General features: G+C 36.7%; 1 protein-coding gene across 2 annotated transcripts in view; it reads right to left on the bottom strand.

Moving 5' to 3' along the window:
- POT1 (protection of telomeres 1) overlaps positions 1-13,907 on the bottom strand; it is a 66,133-nt gene extending 52,226 nt beyond the window's left edge. Inside the window, exons 1-6 of one of the 2 annotated variants that reach the window (XM_039383589.1) lie at positions 13,593-13,907; positions 12,790-12,875; positions 9,151-9,263; positions 6,939-7,072; positions 3,728-3,800; positions 2,204-2,295 (exon numbers count right to left, since the gene is read on the bottom strand). In XM_039383589.1, the coding sequence (XP_039239523.1) occupies positions 2,204-2,295; positions 3,728-3,800; positions 6,939-7,061 (288 nt within the window). In that variant the 5' untranslated portion in view covers positions 7,062-7,072; positions 9,151-9,263; positions 12,790-12,875; positions 13,593-13,907. The remainder of the gene's footprint in view (positions 1-2,203; positions 2,296-3,727; positions 3,801-6,938; positions 7,073-9,150; positions 9,264-12,789; positions 12,876-13,592) is intronic. The other variant, XM_039383587.1, reaches the window with a different exon arrangement.
- Between the last annotated feature and the right edge of the window lie 285 nt (positions 13,908-14,192).

Genomic DNA, 14,192 nt, shown 5'->3' with positions numbered 1-14,192 from the left:
TAAAATGTGTCAGAACAATTCCATAACTCAGTATGCCTTGAATCTCTGAAGACACCACCCTACGAACATATATGAAAGTTTTTTCATTCTTTCCAGATACAAAAACACAAGCTTTAGGAAACTCTTTTGTATGTGTCTTTCCTTTCACTGTTGCTGATGCTACCCAGTATGTTCCTTCAACAGTAAAATCAGCCCTCAGCTAAAAAGCTACGCCTTGCTATTATTCCCACTTCAGCATTTTATTAGATTGCAGGCTGCACAAGATTCTGGGACTTGGTTGCTGAGTCAGGAGTGAAGTTCTGTACAGTTGACTTGACTTGTCCTGTTCTCCTGTGTCAGAAGGAACTTCAGAATTACATAGACTCAGCCTGTATACAGGCTGATAATAAATGGAAACTTTTTTGTGAATTAATCACTACTGATTACTTGCACGTAATACATATGCCATATGTATCATGACATAAAAAAAACCCCAAAACCTTTCAAAGGACTGTGCAATTTCCATGAGGAAAAAAAGACAGCACAAACCTCAAAATCTAGTTATACTAGGAGAAAGAACAGGTATATTCTCAGATTTGTTACAAATTCACAGTCAATTTTAACAGGTTGTGACTTACAGTTTCTAAACATGCAAAAAATTTTTGTAATATTGCATAGTGCTTTGAAATTTAATGTTGCATTAGTTTACAATATCAATTAGTTTCCATTTCATCTTTAGCTAAGAAGTTCTTATAATTGGCTTGGGAATCAAAGGTATTTACATAAATTGGTGGGTTTTCAACAGAAGAGTATTACATTACATATATAGGTAAACTATCAGATTCAACCAACATCTTTAAACAGCAAAAAGAAATCTTACTTCCCTCATTCAAAAAGTGTGAAATACAGGAAGAACAATATTTTCCCTGATGGTTATTCTGTTACAGAATGAGAAGACTCTCAGGAGACAACACGGTTATTCACATTCTTGGAAATAGCCTGCTCCTCTCGCTAGGCTACTTAGCTGAAGTTGTTACAGTATGCCAAGAACAATATGGAAATTAAAAAAACACTAAAATTTGAAATTGCAAGCAAATAACAGAAAGTACTGGACTTCTCTAAAGTAACTTTTTAACAGCTGAAAATTGGTAGTGTTTTAAAATTAAATCTAGTCCATAATTGCTGAACTGCAACTCTGCTAGTTTCAGAAATCATTGTTTCCTCATGTTCAGGTTCTTCCAAATTTAAAAGATCATTTGAGACATGTGGAAAGCACCATGAAGGTTCAGTTCACTGTGGAAGAACAAACTCTGGTTTTAGTGCACTCTGGCCACCTAAGGGGTGTTGCCTGTGGGTTGTGGTTTCCTACTCAGCTCTTTGGCACTGATCTTTTTATCTTCTATCTGCTGCTTAGTGCCTTGTTTGAGATTTGTATTTTTAATTGGGACAAAACTGATTTGTTCTTTGAATGTAAAAAGATTCTGAAGCTTGTATATTTAGCAAATTAGTTCAGGAACCTCCCTTCCTGGCTTCACTATCAAAATTCCATGGAACTGAGAAATCTGTATAGACTGCAATTTGTCCAGAGAAGTTGTGGATGTCCCATCATTGGAAGTGCTCAAAATTAGGTTGGATGGGGCTTTGAAGTAATCCAGTGTAGTGAATGATGTCCCTGCCCATGGCAGGGGGGGTTGCAACTGGATGATCTTTAAAGGTGCCTTCCAGTCCAAACTACTCTACGATTTAGTGTGAAGTCCTTTATCCTGGAGCTAATCAAACCAAACTTTTATTCCTGACAAAGGACAACACCAGCCAGTGAAGAAAACTGTATGCATAGTTTTGAATTTATTTCTTTTTTCTAAAAAAAAAAAAAAAGGTTTCAGTGTAATTGTCTTTTAAATCAATTAAATTCTAAAATCTATCTTATCAAATGGTAGAACATTCAAAATATGAATATAAACGGATGACTTCCCTATTATCTGTATTCATGATCCTTTACTTGTTAGGTAAAAGGTACGGACAAAAAGACTTGCTTTATTTCAATATTACTGTTAGAAAGAATTTTCATAAGCAAATTTTTTCTCTAGTTCATATTTATAGATTTGAAGGGACTGAACAGACTATTTCTAATTTTAGTGACAGACAGACAATGACAAGATGTCAACATACAGCTGTGAAAAACAATTCCTAAAACAATAATATGGGTTTTTTTGGTTATTGTTACCCCATGGCGTGTAACTTTCGCACAATCCTCTGCCATTTTTCCATATATTAAAATATTGATGCTGTTGATCCGGGAACACAAGTCATCCACACCTAGAGTGAAAAAAGCAGAAGTGATTCCAATCACCATACCTTCTCCAAAACAAAACAGCAATGGGAAGCGATGGGAAACAAGTTAATCTACAGAGTCTAACACTTTTTCATTTCAATTAATCTACAAATAGAAAATCTTTTCAAATAGTTATAAAACTGCTTTTATGTGATAACTATAGGTATACTGTTCAGAATAGTTTTCATAAGAGGATCATTTAAAATGTGCACATGTTGTACACTAGTGCACATTACATACAAATGACAAAGATTTCCACTTGGACAACTGAGCGTATATTGTTAGAGAGGAAATACTACTCAGTCACATTTGATTTTTCACATTAAAACAGACCCTATCGCAGAACTTATAAACTGAAGATATTCCAGGACGTTGACATATCAATTAATAGCCTTCCAGAAGGACTGAAGCAGAAATTACGTTGTTACTTTAAAGAGTTTTCTACCTCTCACTGTTTCAGAAACAACCTTAATGATTTAGATGTGCAAACTTATATTTCCAGGTCGTGGAGTATGTGCAGAAACTCTTCCCCCCTCCTGAAGAGTCACATGAAATTAGCAACATTCAGGGAGGTTTAGCAACCCTCAGAGAACCGTGAAGCCAGCAGGGACTCAGGTCCCATCAACTTCATTCACCTCTGCTAACACAGGTCACAAGCAGTATCACCAGGCAGGATCTGCACCCCGAGGCAGATCTGAGCCTGATGCTCAGTCACAGGAATCAGGAGACTCAGAGGGAGCAACTGATGATTTTCTAACCACTGTAAGGAGTAAGCTGAGTATGAAAAGGCAGGAAATGCAAAGTTCCTTGAATCCAACAGACACCTGAGAAATGACACTCTCCACCTTCCTGGCTGGAGGGGGCATGAGCTTTAGACTTAAAAGGAACATATTATTTTTAGTATATTTATTACATGATGAAAAACTTAGATCTTTCAAGGCTCTAGGATATCTACTGATATTCAAATACTTGAGTAATCAGGTGAAGTTCAATTTTTTTAACTGTTTATATTAAAACAGAATGAAACACAACTATTTTGCTGCTAATCAACATAATGACCTATATTAAACATTCACTTACATAGTATATGCTATGTATATTGCATGCTAACTATTATGTGTGCAATTTTCTCAGTCCTTCTTTATGATAAGCAGTTTGAAAATACACAACTAAAGCTGCATATATAGCTAATACATTTCCAGGAAAGTGTTTTAAAAGATTATGCAACAAGAAGTCTACTAAAATATAAAGACTGCGTTGTTTCCATTACTTTAGTTGGTTAAGTTTAAGATAAGCTTTTTTTGTAGGAAATAAACACTTTCAGAGAACATTTTAAATATAACATTTTACTGAACACAAGAGCAGGTGCTATTGATGTAATACCATAAATTTAAAATGTATACTTAAATGTAGTACCTTGAAGAACAATCTTGAAAAAGTCTGTCCCATCTCCGAGTTTTGTTAATGGGTAGGAAAGAACAACTATTCCCTAAAAAGCAAAAATAAAATAAAATATTGTGAACTAAGACTAAACCAAATCAAGATAAAATATGCAGCAGTGAGTTTTTACTGTAGAGGCATTTCAGAGTAAAATTTTTTTATACAACATGCTAATTGAGGAGGAAATTAAATCAAATTCAACAACATTTTACTATCAGTTTTATAAAGAAATACTAAGACTCCACAAAACCTCAATATTATTTTGCAGATGCTGATTTTTAAAATAATTTGACACTTAAGGCTCCTTACAAAACTCATCAGTCTTCTCTGTGAAAAGCAGAAGCTAACCTGTTAAAAACAGAAAGGTTTGTCACTTGGTTTCAAAATTACAACTTTGATTAAAATTTCAACTAATATATGTAATTGTTCTTGCTGAGATTCTCTTGAACTGTACTCGGGTAAATAAAAGACTAGAAATTTTTTTTCATCTAATAATGTCTTTTCAATGAAACAGTCACCTCAGGAACACTTGACGTTTATATCTTTTTTTTTTTTCTTCTTACTAGGAAATTTCAATCCATACCAGCATGCTATTTACAAACAGAATACAGTGATGAGATAGCAAGTGCTTTCTGACTATTTTTGCTTTTTGTTTTTCCTTTTACATCCCAGTATATTCCAAAGAGTTTTCAAATTCTGGACCACATTCTTTGCTATAATAGTCTGGCCCCAACACTTTCCTTTGTATCCCAAACACCTATGCTTTAGTTATATTCCTCAGCAGACATACTACTTTTACCCACTGCTTTCTCCACGTGCCCAAAACACTTGGGCTCCAAAATTAAACAAAAACTACCTTTGTAAAACTTGCTCAAATTGACTCTTCCCCCACAAATCCTGCACTGTTTATTGAGTTCATAAGCAAACTTCTTTCAAAACCCTCCACATTCCATATGCTACTAGACTCACTCTCAAACTGACTATGTGCAATTCCTCTAGTGACTCTGTCTCCTTCCTTGTCAGGCCTCACCCCTCAGTCTGCTCCCATAGCTGATTTGGTAGCTGATTTTCAGCTTTGTCACAGCAAAATCCAGGGGATGATGAACGAATGAGAGAAGGCATCACGTTTAGTTAACAGACATGATGTCTGAGGATGTATGAACATTGCTTGTGCTGTTGTTCCACAAATTTAAAATCTGCATTTCTCAGAGGGATGTCAGGAAGAAAAAAAGTTTCAGAAGAATGACAGGACTGAGGCACACAAGTCAGAAAGAAGCATCTCAAATGTTTTTTGTTGCTTTTTTCTCAGAACACGCTTCATAAAAATCCTCATCTGCCCTTCCTCCTTTGTCAAAGCAGGATCTGATCCTTATTTTGGCAGTCTAGAGTGAGTGTGCTGTGCCATTAAGACAACCTAACATCAGTGTATTCTAAGGCTTACTTCAAGCTCAGACTGCAGAAGTGGATTTTCCTACATATTTAATGCTGCATTAGCACCAGTTTTATCAGCTCTGCAGCTGCACTGTTTTTATGCCAAGCTGTTTTAGTCACCTACTAATCCATGTCAGCAGTAGCATGTTCTCTTAACATAAGGCAGAAGTCTAAGAAAGACATTCTACACACTTTTCCTTTCAGCCATCAGTTATAGCACTGTATATATGTTTTAAATCATAGTCTGCTAATAATTGCTCTGCTTTCCTAATGGAAACATTTATTTTGGCAGAAACATTTTCTAATTTATAATTCCTTTTTGTCTCCTTCACCATTTCCTTCTGAATAAGAATCCATGTTCTTCCATGTCAGGGCTGCTTGCAGACATAGCTCTTCAAAGCAGGAAACCCTATATATCCTCCAAGTGAACAGGGACAGGAAACTACACCCTGAGGAATAAAACCCTGTTTGCTAGCAGCATTGGTTATTGATGTTTCCTTTCGTTCCTTTACAAGACCTAAAGGAGGCTCGATCATTCTGAACCAAATCACCTCCCATTACACTCAACTGCTGCCTGCTTCCAAAAGGGGTAGTTTTGTTCCTTTGCTATACCTAAGTGCAGTACTCCTGGCATCTCTTCAACACCACAATGATCCAGTGCAGAGAGTGAGAGCAGCAAACTATCCTCTCTCACTCCATACGGATAGTCTTCTATAGTTTATTTCTCATTAGAATCCGTATATAGACTATACGGATAGTCTTCTTCAGTTTATTTCTCATTAGTGGACTCAAACACAAGGTCAGATAAGCACTAGAGCTGGAACTGGGACTATAGAGCTGGGGAAATAAAAATGTTTTTCTGGATACAGAAAAACATTAAACCATTTCAGCTTATATTTTTAAAGTGTTTGTGCCATTTTTTAAGGATTCAAGACACTCAAAGTTTTCTACAGTTATCTTGCTTTAATTTCTTTTTCCTTGTTTTTTGGTAACAGTCTGAAAGCAAGCCTCAATTAATGCTATTTCCTGACACTTAAGCATCAGGGATGACTAAAAAGAGCCACAGGAAAAAAAAAAGTTAAACAGGATAAAAAAGAACACCCTAAAGAATTGACACTGCATTTTACAGAGAATACATGTTTTAGGTAAGAACAAAATATTTCTGCTTTTCACTAGTATAGCAGCATTGTACTTCCAATCTGAAATATATTTGGGGTTATTGCAAAATGTAAGTGAACACCTGGTAGTGATAAAAAACCCAATTGTATCTTGATGGTGGTAGTTGCTACAAATTCTTCTCATAAAACTGCATTGCTCCATACAAAGGGAGAACTGCTTTAGAAATTATTACTCCGAAATCTGATATCTAACAGGATGGGGGTGCTTATTAATATTGGTTTTAAAAAAAGTACCACTTGACCTGCCACAACCCATCCATTTTCAGCACAGCATTCTGCATATTATTGTGGTTTTAAATAGGTCCATAGTTTATAAACTATGAAAATAAAACCTCTTATAAAATTTCAGTTTGATAAAGTCACAGAAAGGGGCAGGACTGTGAAACAATGAAGGCATTAGCAACAGGTAATGAAGTTCAACAAGGTCATAATTCTCCATTGCTTTAAGATATGCAACAGATGAACACAAAGTCACAGAGCTGCAGAATCTCTCCAGCTGAGCTGGAATATCGAGGTGCCTTGTAAATATAACAGGAGCTATTTCAAAGTAGGACAAAATTTTTTTACTAGTCAGTTACCTGAATATATTTGTTGGTATGATCAGAGCCTTCTTGCAAGTGTTTCAAATCCTCCTTTTGCAAATGGCTTGGTAGTGGAGTCTCAGACTGTTCTTTCATGATCTTCAGCAACTGAACAGGCATAGCTCCTTTATCTTAAAAAATTATAGAGAGTCCTGAAGATACTCATCTTGTTCAAATCAAAAATTACTAGAGGTTGCAGTTTACTCAGAAGGGGAATATTTATCTATTTCACAACAGGAAAGTTTAATTATGTAAGACTAAGAATCTTCAGAGGGATTGGTCACGTCTCTTAGTACCATAAATGGCAAGAAGAAAGTAACACTTCCTTGGCAATAGACAGTCATCCAAATTACTTGATTTTTCAAGCATTCCAAAACACCATAAGTGGCAAGAAAATATTGCTTTACATATAAATGAAAAGGGCAATGTAAACAATGTTAATATTTTATGTACAGAAATGCAGATAAAAACCAAGAAGAGACTTCTCCTTCCTCATAAGGTCATGGATAAGAAGTCTCTATATTCAGTTGTTTCCCTATAAGAAAATTTGACTACATGAAAATAAAATGTCTATCAACTTATAATGAAAAAAATAAAAACTTATGTACAGATTTAAAAATTTTCATCAATTTTCCAGTAATGAAAAAATAATAAAGAATATAAGATGGGCATCTACAGTTGCTAAACATGGAACACACTGGGAAAAAGCTAGAAAATGTGCAACTGTGTGGACTACTGCTTACTCACTGTGCTGAAAGTCAATGAAGTAAATTTTTGGTGATAGTGTTATAATGCTGAGAATGGGGGATAGGAAGAATAGTCTATTACAGTGAAGTTACACATATGAGAAACAGAAAGAAGCGATGTAGCAATAAGTAGCTATTGCTATATTTTCTAATTACATGGTCATCTCATTCTTCTTGGGTTATCTTTGCTTTTTTGCCGTACAATTTTTATTTCAAGTGGGTATCTACATAAAAGCCACAGCATTATCAGTCTTCTGTTTTAAGTACATTTTAATAAACTAAGAAAAAATGCTACCTGTTTTCTAAAACTCAGCTGGCAGTATCATAACCACAGTCCTAATTTCAGACAGAGTTTTAGCAATGACAGTTTTATATGACAGTGAAGAACAGGAAAAAAAATATTTCCTGTCCTTTAAATGGACATAAAACCTGGGTATTCTACTCAATAAAAGCTAAAAATACATTTCAAATTCAGTTCAAAAGTGCTTTTTCAGTGCTAGGCAGACTGAATTCTTACAAAATATTCAGTTATAATAAATGGAATTGGGAAACCATTGCAAAATGAAAAGATCATAAGTTAGAAATGAGTCCATTCATATAGCTGCTGATGGCAACATTATAGATATTCTTTAAAAAAATACCTTATTCTTCAGAAAAAACAGTATCTAAAGATATGAGACTTCACTATTTACTCATGACTATTTCTCTAGTTGTGAATGATCTTCCTTTCTTCTCCATTTTCCAGGAAACTCCCCTTCTAACAGATATTAGCAAGAAGTCACAGTCACTAAATGAGCATTCCATGAAATAAAATACTTCGGCTCAAGGATCTCTCAGTCAAAATGACTATACATAGGATGACTGGTTTTTGTTTTTTCCTAGCTTCCAATTTACATGAGGAGGAAGGAGTGGCAGAGATGAATGGACCACAACCCCCATTCTCTGTCCCCTGTGTTTCTCAGGGGAAGGAGGTAGAGTAGTTGGGAGTGGAGCTAAGCCCAGAAGATGGGAGAGGTGGGGGAAAGGTGGTTTTAGATTTTTTTCTTATTTCTCATTATCCTATCCTGATTTGATCAACAATAAGTTAAACTAGATTGTTTGAGTCTCTTTTGCCCATAGTTGTAATTGGTGAGTGATCTCCCTGTCTCATCCCACAAAATTTAGTTGTATTTTCTCTCCCCTGTCCTCCTGAGGCTTTGGTGGGCACAGCTTACAGCCAGTGTCAACCTAGGACAGCACAAAGCTGGGAGGTACAAAACCAGACAGGTTTCAATTTGTACTTGAGCTGAAGGAGAGGTCACAGCCTGCTACAGAGGGGCACATGCTGTTCTGTCTCTGTTGATTGCTTTAACTAGTGAGGTATTAGGAGTTGCAATTTCTGTGAAATGTCACTGAGGCTAAAAATGATGCCTTTATCTGTATGTTTTCAAACACCAACCAGGAGAGCATTGTCATTAGCTTACCAGGATTCCAAGCCTCTAGTGAAAAGAGCAACTAGAAGATTTACACAGCTTTTTAGTTCAAAGTATTCACTTCACACTTTATTCCAGCAGGCTGAGAAGCTGATCTATTCCACCTAGAAAGAATCAACTTCAAAGTTAATCAGCAATATTGATCTTCACCCAGCAACAGTATAATGAGCTAGGGAGATATACAACATAACAGATTAACACTTTTTTTTTTCCCTATTTCTCTTTTACGGTACTTGAGCAATTAAATAGACTTTTCTGTTTGTTTTTTTTTCTTCCCCATAAAGATATCTAACAACACAGAACATTTTGTTATAATTCAAACATCACTGTTAAAACAAAGCAAAGAAATCAACTGAGGTTTAGTAACTCATCTCTCTGATGACTACCCTCAATTCTGTAGCTCCTATCCCTTCATTTAAAAACAGCCTTTGCCACTTATTTCAATGGGACAAATATTCCATATGTGCCTTCAAAATTACAAAGGAGAATTTCTAAAAAGAAGCCATATGTAGGATGATGTAGTGGGACCTGCCCATATTATTTACTTACTGTACATTCCTACAATTTATTTATGTAACTAATATTCAGGTACAAAACAAATGGGTTTTTTTCCCAGATATTAAACTTCTGTAGATATAAAACTAAGGCCATGTGTTTTAACTGCTAACTGTTGAGGCTCCCATATTCTTGTTCTCTGGAATTAAAAAACTAAGACATGAATATGCAGCTCTAAGAGCCATAGAAGTAAATTTTCAAAAATCAACTGATAGGCACTGGCTTCCCAAATCTACGTGAAGATATTGTTAGTGCTGTTCTTGGTGTTCACAACTCTTCTGAAGAGCAAAAAAGTGAAAATAAGTCTGTCAAGTATCTTTCTTGTTCTCAAAAGACTGACTTTAACACTGACAAGAATCATTCCAACCTCAGTCTGCTGCACAAAAGCCTGTAAGTGGTGTAAACAGAGCTATTCATAAGGATGGGTAGTTAAAAAAACCAAACAATACCAACAGAGACTGCAAGAACAGTAGATAGCATCATGGACACTTCTAAAAGAGGAAGGACATACAGCACATGCACACAGTGAAGGAGGAGGTCTGTGAACTACAAGTAACTTTTGCCTTCCAGTAATTAAAGTGACAAAAATATAGAGAGGGAGTAACCAAATAGCTTAATGATTTTAACAAAGAATTGTATGAAAGGATGTACAGTGTATGAGAAACCAGAAAGGATATACAGACTGTATACTGTATATAGGACGTAACCCACCAGTCAACACCCCAAATGACAATATGATATATCTCACTTGCTTAAGTGAAATATAACACTGAGGATGGCTATGGGTTTAACTCTTATGCGCTGCTCTGCCTGTCCCTGACATTCTACCTACAAATTTTCTAGACCTTAAATTTCAGACAGTGGAACAATCTACCTCAATACAATAACTGTCTGTATTGCCTACAGAATAGTAGCATGTATTTCAAAAGCATAAAACTCAAACCACAGTACATCAGAAAACAATTGCTAAGTAGAAATGGCTTTGAACAAGGATTAACCTTCGACAGAAAGAAGCAGTCATTTATTTTTTTTTTTTTCTGGAATGAGGACATTAGTCCATCAAAATATTGCAAAGAATCCCTCTTTCTCTAGGTCCAGGAGCAAGAGAAAAATTCCTATATTTCTGAAGAACTTGACTCCATCCTTCTCATTTGTAGCTTGAGAATACACACACCCACAGACTTGAATTAGGCATCTAGGTATTGTTTGGGTTGCATGCACAGAAACTTGAAAAGCTTTCAGGTTCACAATCTTTTCATCAGTTCCCACAGAAAGGAAAAACAATCAGCATTTCCTTTTAAGTCCAGCACAGCCCAGATACATGCTCTGAGAGCCTGGTAACTTCAATGCTTAAAACTCAAGCATAAATGCAAAGATCTATGCACTTATAGAATCAGACAGTGGCTTTTAAAGACTGCAATTTTTGAGCCTTGCACTGCAAAACAGAATGGTAGGAAGAACTTGACCATTTAAGTCTTTATGTGTAAGCCTTCTTTTTCCTCTAGGCTTTTTTAACTTTCACTTTAATTAAAAAAAATCTTAAATTATGTTTGGAAAAACATCAGAATCTAAACTCTCAAAATTTTGTTATACCACCCTTCAGCGCACACTAAAAATCATTAATAAACCAAAAGCTACAGTTGCAAGTGAAGTTAAAACCACGCAGCCACAAACACTACAGAACTGTTGACATCAACACCAGTGCAACATGACTGAAAGACAGGAACAAAAGAAAACTAAGCTACATGGAAAAAGCTAATATGTTCTTATCATCAAGACAATTCATCACTGTTTCGCCCCTTCCTCCATGATTCTCTATGCAACATGAAATAGCCAAATTTTGTATGGTAATTAACATAGTAAAGCAGTACAAAGTTTCTAAAACAATTCAGTACAAAAACCTGTAGGTAGTAAACTCGGTACACAAAGACATTGTCATAAAAGGACAATGTTAAACTAAAGGTACCAACATGCCTTAGAATTGTCTAAAGCAAACAGAACATTCTAGCAGTGAAAAACACTTTATTAGCCATGACAGATGGATCAAGCTGACCTCCTGTCAGAACCAGGAATTGTTCCATGTACATTCTGAATAGAGAAGCTGCAGAATTTTTTTGAGCAAGGAGAATCACTACGATTCAGTGAAGATTAACTGAACTAACAGATTATAACAAATTGGAAGAAAAGTCATTTCACTAGTAATGGAATGATGTCCCATCATAGATTTCATATATTTGAAGACATATGTCTTCCAAGTCCAGTTCTTTAAAACACTGTAATTCTGCTGTTTTCTTCAGTAAAATTCATCAAGACACACTTAAAAGAAGAAAAAAAAATACAAACAAAAAATGAGTCCCTATTAGCCTCCTAAATTATAAATAAGATAAGCTTTACCACTTTTAGTGCATACTGCAAAAAATCAAAATATAAATATTACAGACAACACAGTTCCACTGTAAAAAACTGCAAGCACTTAATGCTGCAAAAAACAAAACTGAAAAATAAGCATATTAATATTCTCTACCTTGACTCCAGAATTAATCTAATTGAGGAGGAAGTCAAAGTTAGTTCTGTTCTTCTCTTATGGTGTATCATCATAATACATCAATCTAATCCACAGAATAGCACGTAATTAACACCTCTCTGCCTGGATTACTCAGATCCACTTAGCATTTAAGCCTTTGTTCGAGACAAAGATATACACTATTGAGTCCTGACTCTAGTTCTCACTACAAGAAACAGACTATTCCTCTGTAGTCTCCTCTAGAACACTACTTTTATTCAAGAACTAATGAGAAATTAGCTTTGGAGCACAAAAGCAAAGAAAACACAAGAAGTGAGAGGTAAATTGGAAAGTTTACTCCCTTCTCTACAAACAGGAAATACTTCAGTCATACACAAAAATGACATAAAGAGGATTAATGCCTTTTTGTGAAAAGGACACTGTAGTAGTCAAAGGCATGAAGAGATTCCTCATCTATCAAAGCAGATACTACTTGTAGAGGACAGATAAACTCATTCTCCAAATCAAAGAATAAATCACATGACTGTGTGGACTTCTGGAGGAAACCTCACCACAGTTTTGTGAAGAATGAAGGAACAGCCACGAGCATCAGTATCTCATTGATGTGGTCAGTCACAATGGTCGATATATGAAGCCCCTGTAAATACAAATACAAGTCAGTGCGATACCCAAACTAACTGTACAAAAGTTAAAACAATCACAATGTAGGTAATGTGTCATTTTAAAAGCAAACATGTGTGGACAGTCATACACTCTTACTATAGTTTATGCAAAATTTTCTCATAAAAATGAATATTTACACCTTGAACTGAGTTGACAACACAGAACTACCTTAAACTCAACCTGCAGTCAACAAGAGAAGTATTTCGTCAGACAGCAGTCTTAGTGAAATCAAGAGGGCCCTAAACGAACAAAATGTGCAATCTGAATTTCTGTAAGTCTCATCTTGTGACTTATGATTTCCTTGAGAATTATCATGAGGAGAAAATAAGAACTGTCAGCTAACTAAAATAGGAGAAACCAAGTTAGTAGCATGACATCTGGTTTCCTTAGCTGCAAGGCTTCAGCTTGCTCTTGCTGCAGATCTCCAGGCACTTATTCTGGAAATAAGCCCTAGCCTATTCTTACTATTCATAACACAGCTGGCACTTACTTTCACTAGAGTACAACTAGAATTCTCAAAAAAAAAAAACCAAAAACAAATCACCAAAACAAACAAATAAACCAAAAAACCAACCCACAACCCCCAAACCAAAGCAAACAGACCAAAAAAAATCAAACCAAAATCGTCTTTAGTTCAGATTAAAATTTACTAATCTGACATTATGCAAAAGAGGTCACAATCAAACGTTACCTGAGGAAAGTGGATTCTTACACAGTCATTATCTCAACAGTATTTCAAGCTCTAGAAAGCAGCAACCCACTGGAAAATAGAGAGACCTCGGGCCGCCTGGACTACACTGCGGATCCTCTCGGGATATGAACTAACTGCTTCAGAGTCAAACGGTCAGCTGCAAGAAACCGAGATCTTTAAAACCAAGACCTCAGACGTATTAGGACAGACGTAGTAACAACAGAAACTCCTTTTCAGTGCACTCGGTGCCCGAGAAGAAACTTCCAGCCCGCAGCGATCCGTCCCTCCGGCCCGCCCGAGTGCCCGGCCCAGCCCACGGCGCCGCTTCCGCCCGCCCGCAGCCCCAAACCGCGCGTGCTCGGGCGGCGCGCGCACGCGCGCAGGCGGCATCTGTCTCCCGCCCCCTACGCCTCCGCGCCCACGCATGCGCACCAGGGACCGCGACAGGAATGGGGACGCGGCAGGAACGGGAATAGGGTCAGGAACAGGGGCGGGGAGAGGGACAGGGACAGGAGCGGGAAAGGCGGGGAGCTGTCCCTGAGCCCCTGGCGGGGAGCACGGGCCGTCCCGGCGGTGCAGAGCCGCTGGCAGGCCCCCTGC

This window comes from Pipra filicauda, unplaced genomic scaffold (assembly GCF_003945595.2).
Source record: "Pipra filicauda isolate LSUMZ 115617 unplaced genomic scaffold, ASM394559v2 scaffold113_size4260070_pilon, whole genome shotgun sequence".
NCBI classification, from domain to species: Eukaryota; Metazoa; Chordata; class Aves; order Passeriformes; family Pipridae; genus Pipra; species Pipra filicauda.
The sequence above is the reverse complement of the archived record's forward strand: the minus strand, read 5'-3'. Positions and strand labels throughout refer to the sequence as shown.